Genomic DNA, 18,688 nt, shown 5'->3' with positions numbered 1-18,688 from the left:
GAAAATATTGTAGCTTTGTATTAGGTAATATATGTATCACAGTGAACATTCTTATTAATGGTGAATGAATATCCTAAAGTACAAAATCTAACTTTAAGAATTAATTTCTTAAGCAATGGGAAAATTATTTATTGTAATTAAATTCTTTTCATTTTTCAATCATCAGTCTTGAAAAATCATTACCTGTAATTTAAAAAAAAAATGACCAAATGTTCTAACAGGAGAATATAATTTTTTCATTAACACAAACAGAGTTCAGCATATCTAATTTGTTTAATTGCTTTAATAGGTTACGGTTGACCAATGAGCATATAATTATCCAAGCAAATGTGTTTAAAAGATGGGATAGAATCGCGACAGTGGACGAAATGGCCGCCTATTACAGTGTAAATTAGGTTGTGGGTGAGGATTTCAGTGGCTGCTGGCCGAGTTACACAGGTGGCCGTTTATTCCTGTTAAAATGTATAGGAAAATTGTCGGGGGGAACTGAAAGTGGCCACTGACCGCGAGTGGCCATTAATTTCAAGTGGCCACTAAGACAGTTTTGACTGTATATGCAGGGTTTATGAGATACCAAGATTCTATTAAATTCTCTTCAAGTAAAATTGCTTTGCACTAGCCACTGTTGTTTTGTGTTCAAAGAGGATTTGGAGTTTTAGAATTTTACACCTGAACTCACAAAACATTTAATTTTTCCCCACTTGTTACTAGAGCAGAGCATAGGGTGGCTCTCCGCATTTGCTATTACATTAAAACAAACAATTGTTACATGCCAAAATGCACTGCTTACCTATATACATCTTTGATGTTTATGTTAAAGGAAAGAGCTGGTAGATAATGCAGACCTTTCTGTCACAGAGGATCTAAAGTTTGGAGCTCTAATTCTGAAGAAACATCCAAAGAGCCCAGAAACATTTTCTCACAGGTAAACTAAAATTTGCAGCACTTTTGTGAACTTTTTGGCTCACCTGAGCTGAAGACTCAAGTGAGCTTTTCTGATCAAAGAGTGTCCGGCATCTGTCTGTAGGCCATAAACCTTTCACATTTTCGACTTCTCAAGAACCACTGGGCCAATTTCAACCAAACTTGCCACAAAGCATCCTTTGGTGAAGTGGATTTAAATTTGTTCACAGGAAGTGCTGCATCCTCTTTAAAAGGGAGATAATTAAGAATTGGTGAAAATTTGGTGGCATCATTTAAAATCTTCTCAAGAACCACTGGGCAAGAAAAGATAAAACTTATGTGAAAGCTTCATTGCATACTCTAGATTCAAGTTTGTTCCTATCATGACCTCCGGGGGTAGGTCGGGGCTGCAAGAGGAGGTCTAAGTTTTACACAGGAATATATAGGAAATGTCTTTAAAAATCTTCTCTAGAACAGCAAAGCCATGATTAGTCATAACAGAAGTATACTCAGGTAGTGTAGATTCAATTTTGTTCAAATCATGACCTCTGGGGGAAGGGCAGGGCCGCAAAAGGGGGTCAAAGTTTACCATAGGAATATTTAGGAAATATCTTTTAAAATCTTCTCAAGAACTGCTAAGCCATTATTAGTCATATTAAAACAGATGTATTCTTATGTAGTGTAGATTCAAGTTTGTTCAAATCATGACCCTGAGGGGTAGGGCAGGGCCACAACAGAGAGTCAAAGTTTCACATAGGAATTTATAGGGCCATTTGAGTAAAACACATTGAAGACCTCAAATAATGGAATGACCTGACAACTCTTGGATTGGACTAGCTAAATGAAAGGGTATATAAGGCAAAGCTTTGGGAAAGTCAGGCATTCAGAAGCTAGCTAAAGAAGTTGGATGTTGAATCAGTGATGAAGTTAAAGTAGATTTGATCTATACTCGCACTACGTCACTAACAAATAGTAAAACCAGAACCACTCTTCCTTTTCCTGAGATGTGATTTTTTAACTACATTGGTTTGACTTTTACTAGGCGTTTTAAATATCCGGTGATGATTTTGCTATAAGTCGGTCTCGTCAACAAAAGTGTAACTTGAATTTAAGTAAAGAGAAAAGAATGGAAATAACTTGAGGTTGACAGAGACATGAAAAGGTAATAAAGATATAACATAAACGACATTTCTGTGCATGAGAATATGCCAATAACGTGGACCACGAGTAAGCTATTGAGGCCGATGCGAGACAGACAGTCAAAGACTATATTGTTGAAGGGCAAGGTGAAGTTAAGACTGATAGCTCGCAAGAGAAGGAATTGGCTACAATTTGACAGCGACAACTTTTCAACTTTTATAACTTTTATAAGTTTCATTATTTCAAACATCAAAATATTAACTTAAAATAATTATCACTTTTATAGACATAACCCCCCCCCCCCCACCCTGCAAACCCATCGGATTAAAGCACAATGCAATGCAATTTTTTCACAGAATACAAAGAATAGTAGGAAATGAAAATAGTTGATTCACTTGCAGCACACCAACTTTCTGTACCCAATTTGCCAGAATCTGTCAGTCTTGGTCAGATTCATTGTCTTTACATTTACTTACAAATGATATATTTTTAATCTAAATCAACTCATGAAGGTGAATTTTAGGGACAGTAGGTATTGGATGTGTTTTATTATTGTTTTACATATGTTTGTATTTTGTTAATGCCCTCTCAAGAATTTTTCACTCATATGGAGACACCACCACTTCCCGGTGGAGAGCCGCAAATTTTGTCCTATACTCGGCACTTATGGCCATTGAGCAGTGAGGGATCTTTTTCGTGCCAGCACTTACTGTGACACAGGACCTCGGTTTATACGGTCTCATCTGAAGGACCGGTCTCCATGTCCCACAGTGGGATTCGAACCTGCGACGTAGGGATCAACTCCTTACTTCGCTACTCTAGAGCAGACGCTTTAACCACTGCGCCACGCGGGCGACTTTTACATATGTACAACTTGATAAATACACTCAGACTACAAATATATAGTAAAATATATGGCAAGATAGTATTTTGGGGAGAAAAATTTCTTGGGGGTCCCTATAGTGCAGAGCTTGTACCATGAAAAGTAATGCGTCAAGATATAATTTTTTTTAGCTAATTCTTTTTCTAAGATGTTATTTTGTAAAAAGAAACCACTTTTTTGAAGATTGAGTCCATAAAAATATTTAAAAATGACCCAGATTGAACTATGCAGCATATTTTGTCGTGTCAATATTTTGATGCAATAGCCCTACAAAGTGCACATATTTATATTAATTTACGCCAAACAATGATTAAATATGGTTTAATGACATGTTTCTAATCTATTTGGAGTATTAAAGTTTGACTGTCTAGATTTTAATTCTTATTTATTGACATATTTGAAGACAGGTAAATTTTCTTGAGTTTCAGTATTTGGCGTTTCGGGGAATATACTGCGGAGAGGTAATAGCAGAAAAATAAGCATGTTGACATATAATTAGGGCCCCGCTCTGCGGGCGCCCTATAGTGATCAGTCTGTCCATCCGTCCGTCCGAGATCTCTTGTCCGAAGCATATCCTCTCTCTCCTTGGCCCAATCTGGCTCATACTTCACCCACAGAGTGTCTTAAGGTTAAGGGTGTGCAGTGACCTTGAACCATGTTTCTAGGTCTAAGGTCAACGTCATAGCAGAATTATATGAAAAATCCTTGTCCGGAGCATATCTTCTCTCCTCTTGGTCCAATGTGACTCATACTTCACTCACTGAGTGCCACTGGTCAATAGATGTGCAGTGACCTTGAACAAAGTTTCTAGGTCAAGAGTCAAGGTCAAAAATAGCCTCTCTGTTTAAATTCTTGTTCGGAGCATATTTTCTCTCTCCTTGGCCCAATCTGGCTCTGGTTCACTCACATAGTGTCTTTGGGTAAAGGGTGTGCAGTGACCTTGAACCATGTTTCTAGGTCTAAGGTCAAGGTCAAAGCAGAATTATATGAAAAATCCTTGTTTGGAGCATATCTTCTCTCCTCTTGGTCCAGTGTGGCTCATACTTCACTCACTGAGTGCCACTGGTCAATGGATATGCAGTGACCTTAAACGAAGTTTCTAGGTCAAGGGTCAAGGTCAAAAATAGCCTCTCTGTTTAAATTCTTGTCCGGAGCATATTTTCTCTCTCCTTGGCCCAATCTGGCTCATAGTTCACCCACAGAGTGTCTTTGGGTAAAGGATGTGCAGTGACCTTGAACCATGTTTCTAGGTCTAAGGTCAAGGTCATAGCAGAATTATATGAAAAATTCTCGTTTGGAGCATATCTTCTCTCCTTTTGGTCCAATGTGGCTCATACTTCACTCACAGATAGCCACTGGTCAATGGATGTGCAGTGACCTTGAACGAAGTTTCTAGGTCAAGAGTCAAGGTCAAAAATAGCCTCTTTGTTTAAAATCTTTGTTCGGTGCATGGTTTCTTTCTCTTAAGTCCAGTCAACCTCAAACTTTACCAATTGACTTAGGATAGGGAACATTTGTGATTTTCCTTCCATATTTTGATAGAGGATATGCAACAGTTTTCTTAGAGGATATTCAACATTTGTGATTTTTGTGCCGCTTTTTGATAGAGGTTATGGAGCACTCGTGATTTTCATGCCATTTTTTATTATAACAAGGATGACATAGAAGCCCTTTAGACTCAAACAACACATCCCTTAATATTACACAAGTGTTCCTCTTCAAAATAAACCCTTTTCAGCTACCTTACATTTTCATGTTCATTGCTGAAAGCGGGGCCCTTTGAGATGGCCACCATCTCAATGATATCTAGTTTTTCTTATGTCTATCCATTGCTGGGATGTATATCTATGTTATAAAAGCAATTTTTTATAAGTTTGAGCCCATTTAGTGCCGAGTATAGAACTACCTTCAGGTATTCCATCCCTAATAGCAACAGATTAAATGAAATTGAATACATAACAGATGTGTAGGTGTTGAATACTCAGATGTTTAGAAATAATTCCCATTTATTACTAATAGCATGTAAGGATGGGATGTGTCCTAATTTAATATGACCTTGAATTTTGGTAAAAGTTATCTCCCTCTTTTTTTATTAATAAAAAAATCAATTTTAAAAAACATATCTGATTGAAGAAAAATCGTTTTTACAATTGTCATTCTATTTCTAATGTTTTAATGCATCTTTTCACCACAGTATTTATTGATATTCTTGTTATTTGAATTTTTATTTTAAAAAATTGCTTGTCCCCATGGACTTCAATACAATCTTTGTCAATAAATTACTGCTTAGTTACGGAGTAATTACAATTTTTAAACTTTCCCTTGGTAAATCCCTTTCTACTGTAAAATGCTTTTACATAAGAAATATCTTTAAAATCTTCTTCTCAAGAACAACTAAGCCATTATTAGTCATATTTATACAGAAGCAAACCTAGGTATTGTAGAATCAAGTTTTATTAAATCATGGGGGCATAACAGGGTCAAAGTTTTGCATAAGAAAATATAGGAATCATCTTGAAAAAATCTTCTGCTCAAGAACAGCAAAGCCATGACAGTTGCTACCTATTTTTCATCCATTTAGGTCAGTCGAGGCAAGAGCTCGATCTCATGACCTTCCGATCACGGAGCAAGCACTCTACATATATTATTATAGGTATCCTCAGGTAGTGTAGATTCAAATTTGTTGGGTGGTGGGGGGGGGGGGGGGGGGGGGGCAACAATGAGAGATCAGAGTTTTACATAGGGAAACATAAGGTTGATTGATTGTATGTTGTTTTATGTCCCGATTGAGAATTTTTCACTCATATAGAGACTTCACCATATATCGGTGAAGGACTTCAAATTTAGACCTTTACAGGGCCATTGAGCAGTGAGGGATCTTTATTGTGTCTTTGCCTGCCGTGACACGGGGCCTCGAGTTTTAAGGTCTCATCCAGAGGACCCACTTTCACTTCAAAGTGCCGAGCGCTTGGGGAAGGAATAGTTGCTACCTATTTTTTATTGACTTATGTCAGTCGCAGACGGGGCTCGATCTCACGACCTTCCGATCATGGAGCAAGTGCTCTACAGAATGAGCTACCGTGATGGTGGAAAACATAGGAAAAAAAATCTAAAATTTTTCTGTTTAAGTACAGCAAAGCCATGATTAGTAATATTGATATGGAAGTATCCTGAAGTAGTGTTAATTACAGTCTCCCCCTCCCCCCCCCCCCTCATTCAATACTGAACTACTGAACTGATTTCTGCTTCTTCCTAGCCAATAAGCTCAGGTGAGCAATGTGGCCCATGGGCCTCTCGTTTCAATATTATGAGATCAATACGTAAAAATAACCAGAGAGGGAATATACATGTATGTATGGTTACCACTGGAACAGCAGAGTATACATATTTTCTGTGGATAATTAAATTGATATTCTGTTATGTGAAATCTATCTGACTGGTTCATTACTTACTGGGGTATTAACCTAATTCAAGTTGCACAAAAAACTATTCATTTACATTTAAAGTTTTGGAGTATAATCAACAGAAATTTTTGTTTTCCTTTTCACAGAAAGTGGTTACTTCATCGATTTGTAGACAACTGTTTAGCCTCTAGTGCAGGTAGTAATACAAGTACAGGAAGCATTGTTTGTGATAAATTTGTAAATATGGATGCAATTGATCTAAATATGGATGCCTCACTCAATGTACCATGTGAAGACAATGGCCCTGACATTATAAATCAACCTGATTACAGTGAGCAAATTAGAATGGAACTGAGTATATGCAAAAGTGCTGCAGATAATCATCCTTGTAATTACAATGCTTGGAGTCATGGAATCTGGGTGTTGCAGCATTGTTTTAATTCTTCTTTACAGGTAAGAACAGTTACTGATTTGGGAAATTAGAAAAGTGTTTAATCTTGGTCACTAGCACAAGAAGTATTTATTTTCAGCTAAATTATGTTTGGAATAATGCAATGCACTATGAAGCAGAACAGTTTTGTCTAAATGGATGTCAGGATAGTGGGGGATAGTGTGTTTGCTTGTAGAGTGCATCTACAGTGAGAAGAATTGGTATACAAGTAATAACTTCAGTATGGTATGTCCATTTTGACACAATGAAATCATTCCTGGGATTGTTTGGGGACAGTTACTTCCTTTCTTAGCTCATTCAGAAGTCAAATCTAGGTTTTCAACTTTGATTTCTATTGATTTGTAAGATACAGTGTATATGTAAGGGCAGTAAAGCTCTTTGTAAGACATTTTTCATGCCCCAAAAAAAAACAACAACAAAAAGAACTTGCAATTAGTGTTGAACTGGACAGTTTTTGTTAGGTCAATTCAGACATTTTGCAGTCTGTGTTCCATGCTATAGTCTGAATGAAACAAAATATAATTTGTGAGAGATGTCTTATTATTCATTTATAGGGCTGGGTATTGGCTAGAGATTTTGTATTGTGATATTTTAATTGTATTGCAATATTTTCAACAAAAATTTAAATGGTATATTCTTATTATATTAACTTCCTTTTACATGTAGAATGTACATATAACTATGATAACTATGATATAACTATGATAAACTAGTTCTAATTGTAACGGGGACCGTTACAGATGTTCCCCAAAAGCTCCCTTACTCCACTTTGGGCCCTATTCCCTACAAGCTTCATTAAATTAGGCAATTCTTTTGTTTAATAAATCTACACTTTATTTTCAAAAGTATTTCATCATAAAACAATGCCAGTATAGTCCTTTGAGTATTAGCCAATCAGATTTCAGCACACATACTTGCCCATGTTTTCTAGATATTCTCATGTCTTCCTCGTAAAGAGACTCACAATAAATACTTATGTGTAAAATCTCAAAGATTTTAATTGAAAACTATGAGAGATACAGTCATATGAGTATTAGCAAATCAGAATCCAGCACACCTTCATGCATTTTCTATGTATCATATTGTAGAACTTCCTAATGTGTGACTATGTTTAAAGAATTATATTGAAAACTAAAGCCTATAAAGTATTAGCCAATCAGATTTCAGCACATGTGTATGCATGTCCTTGCATTCAATTTTGATAATGCTGATATGAACCAACCCATTATACATATTTATATTCTAAACTTCATCCTGTTTTGTTGAAAACTAAGGAAGTTATTTTTATGAAAGTAAAAAAAAAATATATCAGTTGTCTATTTTATTGTGTAATCAGTAAAATCACTGAGTATAAATGTTGTGGAGAGGTCTGTGGAAGAGCCTCCTTTCGCTATAAAAACTGACATTTATCAGCTGCTTTAAGCAGTACACACTGTTTCAACTGCAGAATGATATGGTCTAAATAAGTATTAGCATCTGAAGTCAAATATTCAGTTCAATCATGCAGGTTTGATATGTGTTTCTGATCTGATAATTTCTTTATGACTCATAATTTATTGGAGAATAATGTCCACAGCACTTCTTTGATGTCAACAATAACTGTAGTAGAATGGTATGTAAATCACATAGACTTGTCACATAGGCATATCTCATGAAGCATGCTAGCGCTTCCTGAAAAATATGCCTACATGCAAGTCTTTGTTATTTACACACCAATAATTCACACAAAACAAAAAAACATTCTTTATACTGTTACAGAGTAATTTTTGCCCCATGTGTTTTTGGCCCATTCACACTTTCAAACAATTTTGCCTCATTTTAAATTCACCCAGATAGAGATGTGTTAAAGAGATAAGGTTGTTTACTTTGACTTTGCCCCGTTTTAAATTTGCCCATATGGGAGGGGGTGAAAGGGGCGAAAATAAAATGGGGACAAAAAATTCCCTGTATACAGTATTTACATTTTACATGTTTAAAAGCAGCAAAAATACACTCAATTTTTAGCTCACCTGAGCCAAAGGCTCAAGTGAGCTTTTCTGATCACATTTTGTCTGTCGTCTGTCTGTCCGTCCATCTGTAAACTTTTCACATTTTCGACTTTTTCACCAGAACCACTGGGCCATTTTCAACCAAACTTAACACCAAGCATTCTTAGGTAAAGGGGATTGATCAAGTTTGTTCAAATGAAGGGCCACACCCTCTTTCAAGGGGAGATAATTAAGAATTAGTGAAAATTTGGTGGTATCTTTTAAAAATCTTCTTCTCAAGAACCACTGGGCTGTAAAAGTTGAAACTTATGTGAGACCTTCATTACATAGTGTAGATTCAAGTTTGTTCAAATCACGACCCCCTGGGGTATGGTGGGGCCACAATGGGGGATCAAAGTTTTAAAAAGGAATATATAGGAATAAATCTTTAAAAATCTTCTCCTCAAGAACAACTAAGCCAGAATTAGTCATATTGATATGGAATCATCCTCAGGTAGTGTAGATTCAAGTTTGTTCAAATCATGACCCCCAGGGGTAGGGTGGGGCTATAATGGGGGATCAAAGTTTCACATAGGAATATATAGAAAAAAATCTTTAAAATACTTCTCAAGAACAACAAAGCCACAATTAGTCATATTGATATGGAATCATCCTCAGGTAGTGCAGATTCAAATCATGACCACCAGGGGTAGGGTTGGGCCACAATGGGGGATCAAAGTTTTACATAGGAATATATAGAAAAAAAATCCTTAAAAATCTTCTTCTCAAGAACAACAAAGCCACAATAAGTCATATTGATATGAAATCATCCTCAGGTAGTGTAAATTCAAGTTTGTACAAATCATGACCCCCAGGGGTAGGGTGGGGCCACAATGGGGGATCAAAGTTTTACATAGAAATATACAGAAAAAAATCTTGAAAAATCTTCTTCTCAAGAACAGCATACCCTTGATAAGTCATTTTGATATGGAAGCATCCTCAGGTAGTGTTGATTCAAGTTTGTTTAAATCATGACCCCTGGGGGTAGGGTGGGGCCACAATGGGGGATCATAGTTTTACATAGGAATATATAAGGGAAAAAACTGGAAAAATCTTTTTCTCAGGAACAGCAAGCCATGTTTTGTCATATTGATATGGAAGCATCTTCAGGTATTGTAGATTCAAGTTTGTTCAAATCATAACCCCCAGAGGTAGGGTGGGGCCACAGTGTGGGATCAAATGATCAAATTTTTACATAGAAATATATAGGAAAAAATCTTTTCAACAACAGAAAAGCCATATTTAGTCGTATTGATATGGAAGCATCTTCAGGTAGTGTAGATTCAAGTTTGTTTAAATGGGGGGGGGGGGGGGGGGGAGGAGGGGATTTTTAACAAGGGAATATATATAGGAAAAAAATCTTTAAAAATCTTTTGCTCAAGAACAGCAAAGCCATTTGTTATATTGATATGGAATCATCCTCAGGTAGTTCAAAATCCAAGCCCCCCCCCCCCCCCCTTTAAACTTTTCAATACTGAAGTGATTTGTGCTTTTTCCTATCCAATGTGCTCAGTTGAGCGATGTGGCTCATGGGCCTCTTGTTAGCTCTTCTGAGCCAAAGGCTCAAAGAGCTAATACTATGGCTATTTGTGCGATGTGCATAAACTTTTTAGCTCACCTGAGCCAAAGGCTCAAGTGAGCTTTTCTGATCAAAATTTGTCCGTTGTTTGTCTTCGTTGTTGTCGTTGTTGTTGTAAACTTTTCACATTTTCATCTTCTTCTCAAGAACCACTGGGCCAATTTCAACCAAACTTGCCACAAAGTATCCTTGGGTAAAGGGGATTCAAGTTTGTTCATATGAAGGGCCACGCCATCTTCCAAGGGAAGATAATTAAGAATTCATGAAAAATTAATGGCATCATTAAAAAATCTTCTTCTCAAGAACCACTGTGCTTGAAAATATGAAACTTATGTGGAAGCATCCTCAGGTAGTGTAGATTCAAGTTTGTTCAAATCATGACCCCTGGGGGTCGGGTGGGGCCAAAATGGGTGATCAAAGTTTTACATAGGAATATATAGGAAAAATCTTTAAAAATCTTCTTCTCAAGAACAGCAAAGCCATGATTGGTCGTATTTATATGGTAGCATCCTCAGATAGTGTAGATTCAAGTTTGTTCAAATCATGACCCCCGGGGGTCGGGTGGGGCCAAAATGGGCGATCAAAATTTTACATAGGAATATATAGGAAAAATCTTTAAAAATCTTCTTCTCAAGAACAGCAAAGCCATGATTGGTCATATTTATATGGTAGCATCCTCAGATAGTGTAGATTCAAGTTTGTTCAAATCATGACCCCCGGGGGTCGGGTGGGGCCAAAATGGGCGATCAAAATTTTACATAGGAATATATAGGAAAAATCTTTAAAAATCTTCTTCTCAAGAACAGCAAAGCCATGATTGGTCATATTTATATGGTAGCATCCTCAGATAGTGTAGATTCAAGTTTGTTCAAATCATGACCCCCGGGGGTCGGGTGGGGCCACAATGGGCGATCAAAGTTTTACATAGGAATATATAGGAAAAATCTTTAAAAATCTTCTTCTCAAGAACAGCAAAGCCATGATTGGTCATATTTACATGGAAGCATCCTCAGATAATGTAGATTCAAATTTGTTCAATTCATGACCCCCCTCCCCCCTCCCCCCCCCCCCCTCCCCCCCCCCCCCCCCCCCCCCCCCGAACCACTTTTTTATTTAAACTTTTCAACCTTTCTAGACTGAACTGATTTCTGCTTTTTCCTAGCCATAGTGCTCAGGTGAGCGATGTGGCCCCTGGGCCTCTTGTTAGAATATGGGCCATAACTCAAGAACCCCTTGGCCAATTATTGTCAAATTTGTCACAGGGTATCCTTGGCCCAAGGGCTCCCGTTTATACTAAAACAAGGGTTGTGACCCTTAAACAAGAGGGAGATAATTAGGTAAGTAAAACCAAAAGTACTGGTTGCTAAAAAATCTTCTTCTGAAGAACAACAGGGCAGATTATCACCAAACTTACACAAAAGGATGAGGATATGTTGAAGATTAAAAATTGTTCAAGGTATCACCCTGGGACAAAGGGCATGGTCTCAAAGTCACTTCAAAGTTGACAAAAAATCATGTTTTATTAAAATGTTGATATTTTGCTTACTGTAAGGACTAAGATCATCAAATCTTGTCAGTTGATGCATCTAAGGACCTCATATAATGTAGACTTAAAAGTAGGTCACGGTAACTTACTTTATAAATTTTGCAGTCATTCTTTTTCAAAATGATTTAGAGGCATATTTTGAACAATTTAAGGCCTATGATCATCAAACTTTGTCAGTTAATGCATCTTGGGTCCTCGGAATACGTCAACTAAAAAATAGGTCACCTTGACGTACTTTTTGAATTTAATGGCTAATCTTTTTGAAAACATTTAAGGTCATTAATTCAAACACTGAGAGGTTTAGAAACATTAAATCTTGTAAGATGATGCATCTTGGGGCCTTAAAACATATTTATTAAAAAGTAGGTCACAGTGACCTACTTTAACTTTGCAAATATTCGCGTTCAAAGCATTTTAGGTGTATATTTTGGACATTTTAAGGCTTATGATCATAAAACTTTGTAAGTTGCTGCATCTTGGGTCCTCGAAAATCGTCAACTGAAAACTAGGTCATTGCGACCAATTTTTGAAATTTTATGGCTATCTTGAAATATTTTGGGTACTAATTGACTTTGAATGATCAAACTTTGTCAGTTGATGTGTCTTGAGTCCTCAAAGTAGGTCGACTTAAAAGTAGGTGACTGTGACCTACTTTTCAATTTTTATGGCTATAATTAAATATTTTGGGTACTAATTGGCTTAGAATCATCACACTTTGTCAGTTGATGCATCTTTGGTCCTAGGAGTACAAGAACTGAAAAGTAGGTCACCATGACCTACTTTTGAAATTTTATGGCTATATTTAAATAACTTTGGGTACTATTTGGTAGAATCATCAACCTTTGTCAGTTGATGCATCTTGGGTCCTCGGAATAAGTTGACTGAAAAGTAGGTCACCATGACCAACTTTTCATTATATTTTTAATGTTGAATAACAAAAACCCTCCATTTCTCCCAATAAATTAAAAAATAAATATTAATAAAACAAAGCAATTAAATATAAGAGCAAACAATAATTAAATGTGCACCGACATTCATTTGTATAATAACCCTGAGTATTTCATATCTCAAGTAAAAATTTGACTCTGAAATTTCAATTTTTAAAAAGAAATTTTTCACTCATATAAAGACGTCACCATATACCGGTGAAGGGCTTCAAATTTTGACCTTAACTCGACACTCAGGGCCACTATAAGCCCTACCTGGACCAAACTTGCATGGATGATGCATCTAGGGATGGACACTACCACACTTGCTTCAGATGCTGGATCTGACCTAGATTTTCCACATGAGTGACCAGGTTAAAGTTTTTGGAGCAGGTCCATTCCCAAGTAACTATATGCCCTACCTAGACCAAACTTGCATGAATGATGCATCTAGGGATGGACACTACCACACTTGCTTCGGATGCTGGATCTGACCTAGATTTTCCAGATGAGTGACCAGGTTAAAGTTTTTGGAGCAGGTCCATTCCCAAGTAACTATAAGCCCTACCTAGACCAAACTTTCCTGGATGATGCATCTAGGGATGGACACTACCACACTTGCTTCGGATGCTGGATCTGACCTAGATTTTCCAGATGAGTGACCAGGTTAAAGTTTTTGGAGCAGGTCCATTCCCAAGTAACTATAAGCCCTACCTGGACCAAACTTGCATGAATGATGCATCTAGGGATGGACACTACCACACTTGCTTCGGATGCTGGATCTGACCTAGATTTTCCAGATGAGTGACCAGGTTAATGTTTTTGGAGCAGGTCTGTTCCCAAGTAACTATATGCCCTACCCGGACCAAACTTGCATGGATGATGCATCTAGAGATGGACACTACTGCACTTGATTGGGATGCTGGATCTGACCTAGATTTTCCACATGAGTGACCAGGTTAAAGATTTTGGAGCAGGTCCATTCTTAAGTAACTATAAGCCCTACTTGGACCAAACTTTCATGGATAATGCATCTAGGGATGTACAGTAACTCACCAGCTTCGGATGCTGGATCTAACCTAGATTTTCCACATGAGTGAATTTTAGCCATATTTTAACCAAATTAGCATTGATGATGTATATAGGGATGGATACTTCCAGACTTGCTTTGGATTCTGAATCTGACCTACATTTTCCAGATGAGTGACCAAGATATTTTTTGGAGTAGCTATATAATATTATGGCCTGTTATGATAAACTTTGTATAGATGGTGCATCTAAGGATGAAAACTTCCAGACTTGCTTTGGATTTTGGAACTGACCAAAATTTTCTCGAGTAGTAAACAGGTTAAAAGTTTTTGAGCAGGTCTTTTTCCAAGTAACTATAAGTCCTACTTTAATGAAACTTGCATGGATATTGATCTTTGGATGTACACTAACTGGAAAAAAAATATGATGTGAAATTTGCATTACTTATAGATAACATTCGTCGAGGTTAGCTTCGTAATCTTTGATTACCTATGTTTATTAACATCTCTGTAGCCACATTGTGCAACCATTTTAGTGTAAGTCTCCTTTTGTATTTCTATGTGTGAGTAAAATGACATTCAAATCAATTTCTAAGTTGGTATAGTAGAAAAACACAGCAAATGTAAATAGATGAATATATTCTACATTTAAATGCTTCTCTCCATGACATACTGGTAGAATGCTATTCAAAGGCAGAGGCATGAATCTTCTTTGAAGAAGGGAGTTTTATATCTTTTAATAAAAAAATACCTTCAAACATGCAGCCAATGGTAGGGGGAGAAGGAACCAATTAAACAGCATACAAATTCAGAGAATTGTGGTCCCCAACTTTTGGGGTCTTAATGGTTGAGATGCAATTATTTATGGCATACTGTAACTGTCTGTTTGTCCTGTTTTGTCTGTTCATAAACAAAAAAAAAATTAAATTTTTGAAGTTCAGTGCCAAGATAAAAGTTTCTGAAAACCACATCAAACATCAAGGACATGAGGTCAAATATCATAAAGCATTCCAAAAGGTCTTGTTACAGTTAATGCACATTTGAAAAATATGAATGCCCTGTCTCTTCTGATGCTAAAGTTAAGCCAAGTTATAACTTTTGAATAGTAGGTCAAACTTCTAGATCAAGGTTATGAACTGGTAAAGTGAATATTGGATGTGTAGCATTTAAGAAGAAAATTCATACAAATACAAAAGAAGACATCATAAAATCTTAAATCTCTTAAAAATGTTTCAATTAGGAAGAGTTTTGGTCAGGTAGCTGGGATTCCTTCAGTGAGGTGATATGTCTTGATTGTTTGGAAGTTTTCTCTTTTGCAGGTTGTGTGTAATGAGCTTCATTCAACAGAAGAATGGATAAAGAAACACATCTCAGATCATAGTGGATTACATTACAGACAGTTCTTGTTGAAATGTTTATCCCAACAGGCAGAAAAACTGTCTGAACAATACTTACTGAATTACAGGAACATTATTCAAAAAGAAATGCACCTGATCACAGATCTAATTAAATGTTATCCAGGTCATGAAGCACTCTGGTACCATAGGTAATGTAGAATTTTATAGTTCAATATTTTAGTTTTTTCTTGTAAACTAGGTTGTCAGAAGTAAAGTGGTTAACTGCATGAATTTTACTGAATGATTTTATTCAGTTTCAAAATTCAGTAAATGTCAAAAAAACCATCCTCCTTTATATTGAGGATATACTAGACATATCAATTTTGCTTGTTTTGTGATAGAGATTTTCTGTTGCAAATTTACTTATGATGTTACTATTATCCTAAAAGTGTCAATGATTTAATGTTAGGTCAAAGATCCATTGTAGGTCAAGGTCATTTATTTTTTGCCCCTAGAGATGTTTTGCAACTACATAGCTAAAGCTATAAAATTCAAAAAAAAAAGTTGAGGCCAATAGTCAAGAAAAAGTAAAACTACTGACTGAATTGCCTGTTTAAATGCTTAGTTTATATTGTTTCTGTACTTTTCAGGAGATACGTATTTCAAGCATTATGTGAGTCATGTGACAGAGCTTTTAAGGAACCCAATCAACTAAGTGACCAGTCACTGGAAAATCAACAGAAGAAAACCAAATTCGAAAATGAGAGACAAGTATTGCTGATAAATGAAGTGGATACAGTGTCCACTATTGACCTTATTGGTCGAGACAAATACAACCAACAACTAGCCCAGAAATACTTGGACTGGATTCAGACCTACTGCAGGAGATGATCATTTACTTTCTTATTACTGTTTTGTCTTAAAAATTGTGAAGTACAATGATCTAAAACTATGAAATTAAGCAGCATTTTGTCATTTTTTAAAGCTCCACTGGACCCTCAGTCAGTAAACAGTATTCAAAATGCTATTCCTTCCACAGTTTAAGTCAAATTTTAATAAGATTCTGTATACAAGGAAACTGCACTAAGGTACGAAATTCGGGATTTTAAGTTCAACAAACTTGTTTCCATGGTTACTAGAAATAGAAATATCTGTGGAATTCTCTTGTAAATTGCTACTTCTCCTGAAGTTTAGTCTGATTTCAACATGACTTGGTACACAAATGATCCTTGCATAGCACAGTGATTAGAATGATTGTTTACATTCTAGAGTCTCATTTTAAGGAGTTGATCCTTTCGAGGCAGTTTTGAATCCAGCTGTGGGACATGGAGACTATTCCTTTGGATGAGACTGTATAAACCAAGGTCCTGTGCTAGGACAAAGCTCAATAGCTGGTCTAATTTGCAGCCTTCCACAATTGATGGTGTCCCCATGTGAATGAAATATTTTGAAGGGACATAAAGCAAAACAAGTAGACAACACTAAGATTTACAAATCTGTATATAGTAGTTTTGCCAGGTTACTAAAAAATTTAAAATATCTGGAAAATTCTTATGATACAGTTTTGGTCCAATTTTAATAGTACCTGGTACACCATTAGACTACACTATGATATATTCTATTTATTCATGTAACTATGTTACCATTATCACAAAAAGAAAAAAACAAATCTGAAATACTTTCAAAATATACCCACCCACAGATTTTGTCTAATTTCAGGAAGACTTGATACACAAGTATACTCCACGAAGATGTATTATTCTTTTTGATCCGAATGCTGGAGCGAGTTTTTCTGATTGATAAAGTGTCTAGCATCTATCTGCCATGTTTTGTCTGCTAACTTTTCACATTTTTGATTTCTGGGCCAATTTCAACCAAACTTGCCACAAAGCATTTTTGGGTGAAGGGGATTCAAGTTTGTTCACACAAAGGGCCAGATCCTCTTTCACAGGGAGATAATTAAGAATTAGTGTAATGGCATCTTTTAAGAATCTTCTCAAGAATCACTGAGCCAGAAAAGATGAAACTTAGATAAAAGCTTCATTACATAGTGTAGATTCAGGTTTGTTCAAATCATGACCCAGGGAGTAGGATGGGCCACAAAAGGGCATCAAATTTTTACATAGGAATATATAGGAATTTTTTTTTTACAAATCTAGAACACCAAATCCATGATTAGTCATATTAATATAGAAGCATCCTCAGGTAGTATAGATTCAAGTTTGTTCCAATCTTGGCATCAAAGTTTTGCATAGGAGTACATAGGAAATATCTCTAAAAATCTTTCTCAAGAACAACAAAGCCATGATCAGTCATATTTATACAGAAACATCATAAGATTGTATGGATTTACATTTGTTGAAACCATAACCTCAAGGGGCAGGGAGGGACCACAATAGGGGATCAAAGTTTTACATGGAATATATAGAAAATATCTTTTTCAGAACAGCAGAAGATTTAAATATCTTCTCAAGAACAGCAAAGCCATGACTAGTCATGTTAATACAGAAGCATTCTCAGATAGTGTAGATTAAAGTTTGTTCAAAACTTGACTCCCTGGGTTAGGGAATGCCACAATAGAAGATCGAACTTTTACATAGGAATATATACATATATTTTATGGATATAACAAACTCGAATATAGCAAATTTATGGTTATAGCGAACTGATTTTGTGTCCCCTTGACATTAAAAATAACACAATTTGCATCTTTTATAGTGAATTTTCAAAGATTTCAAATTTTAAAATATTGAACTGACATAATTTTTTTTTTTGATTTATTTTTATATTACATGTATTTATATTTGAAACTCAAATCATCAAAAGACTTTTGAACTTCAAGGTAAATTTTGTATTTTATACTTCCCTAAATACTTTTGGTAGTCAAACTTGAAGGAAAATAATCTATATTACGAATTCGCTATAAATACTTTAAGGAATATGTTATGCAGATATAACGAATTACAGACATAGCAAAATAAATTCGTCGGTTTCTAGAACTTTGCTATTACTGAGTTTTACTGTAGGAAGAAATCCTTAAAAATCTTCACAAAAACAGCAAAACTATGAGTACTTAGTCATATTAATGTGGAAGCATCCTGAGGTTTGTAGATACAAATTTGTTCAAATCATCATCCCCTAGGAAGTAGGGTGGGATCACTTATATATTTAAACTTTTCAATACTGAACTGATTTCTGCTTTTCTTTAGCAGTAGCAAAAGTGCTCAGATGAGTGATGTGGGGCTAGCAACAAATGAAAATGGGCCATGGGCCTCTTGTTGATTTTACATGAGAATAGAATTGTCATGAATACAGAAAATTCTGAGAAATTCTTTCAAATGCTACTCCTTTGCCATGAGCTCGGCACTTTGAAGTGAAAGTTGCAGGTCCTTCAGATGAGACCTTAAAAACCGAGACCCCATGTCATGGCAGGCGTTGGCACGATAAAGATCCCTCACTGCTCA

At 36.1% G+C, this 18,688-nt stretch overlaps 1 protein-coding gene across 1 annotated transcript in view; it reads left to right on the top strand.

The window, feature by feature from the left end:
- LOC133173141 (protein prenyltransferase alpha subunit repeat-containing protein 1-like) overlaps positions 1-16,185 on the top strand; it is a 71,350-nt gene extending 55,165 nt beyond the window's left edge. Inside the window, exons 4-7 of the mRNA XM_061308084.1 lie at positions 821-925; positions 6,477-6,783; positions 15,207-15,433; positions 15,875-16,185. Of these exons, the coding sequence (XP_061164068.1) occupies positions 821-925; positions 6,477-6,783; positions 15,207-15,433; positions 15,875-16,115 (880 nt within the window). The 3' untranslated portion in view covers positions 16,116-16,185. The remainder of the gene's footprint in view (positions 1-820; positions 926-6,476; positions 6,784-15,206; positions 15,434-15,874) is intronic.
- Positions 16,186-18,688: the final 2,503 nt, after the last annotated feature.

Source organism: Saccostrea echinata, unplaced genomic scaffold (genome assembly GCF_033153115.1).
Source record: "Saccostrea echinata isolate AGI-Se365-2 ecotype Australia unplaced genomic scaffold, CSIRO_AGI_Sech_v1 ptg000002l, whole genome shotgun sequence".
Classification (NCBI taxonomy): Eukaryota; Metazoa; Mollusca; class Bivalvia; order Ostreida; family Ostreidae; genus Saccostrea; species Saccostrea echinata.
The sequence above is the reverse complement of the archived record's forward strand: the minus strand, read 5'-3'. Positions and strand labels throughout refer to the sequence as shown.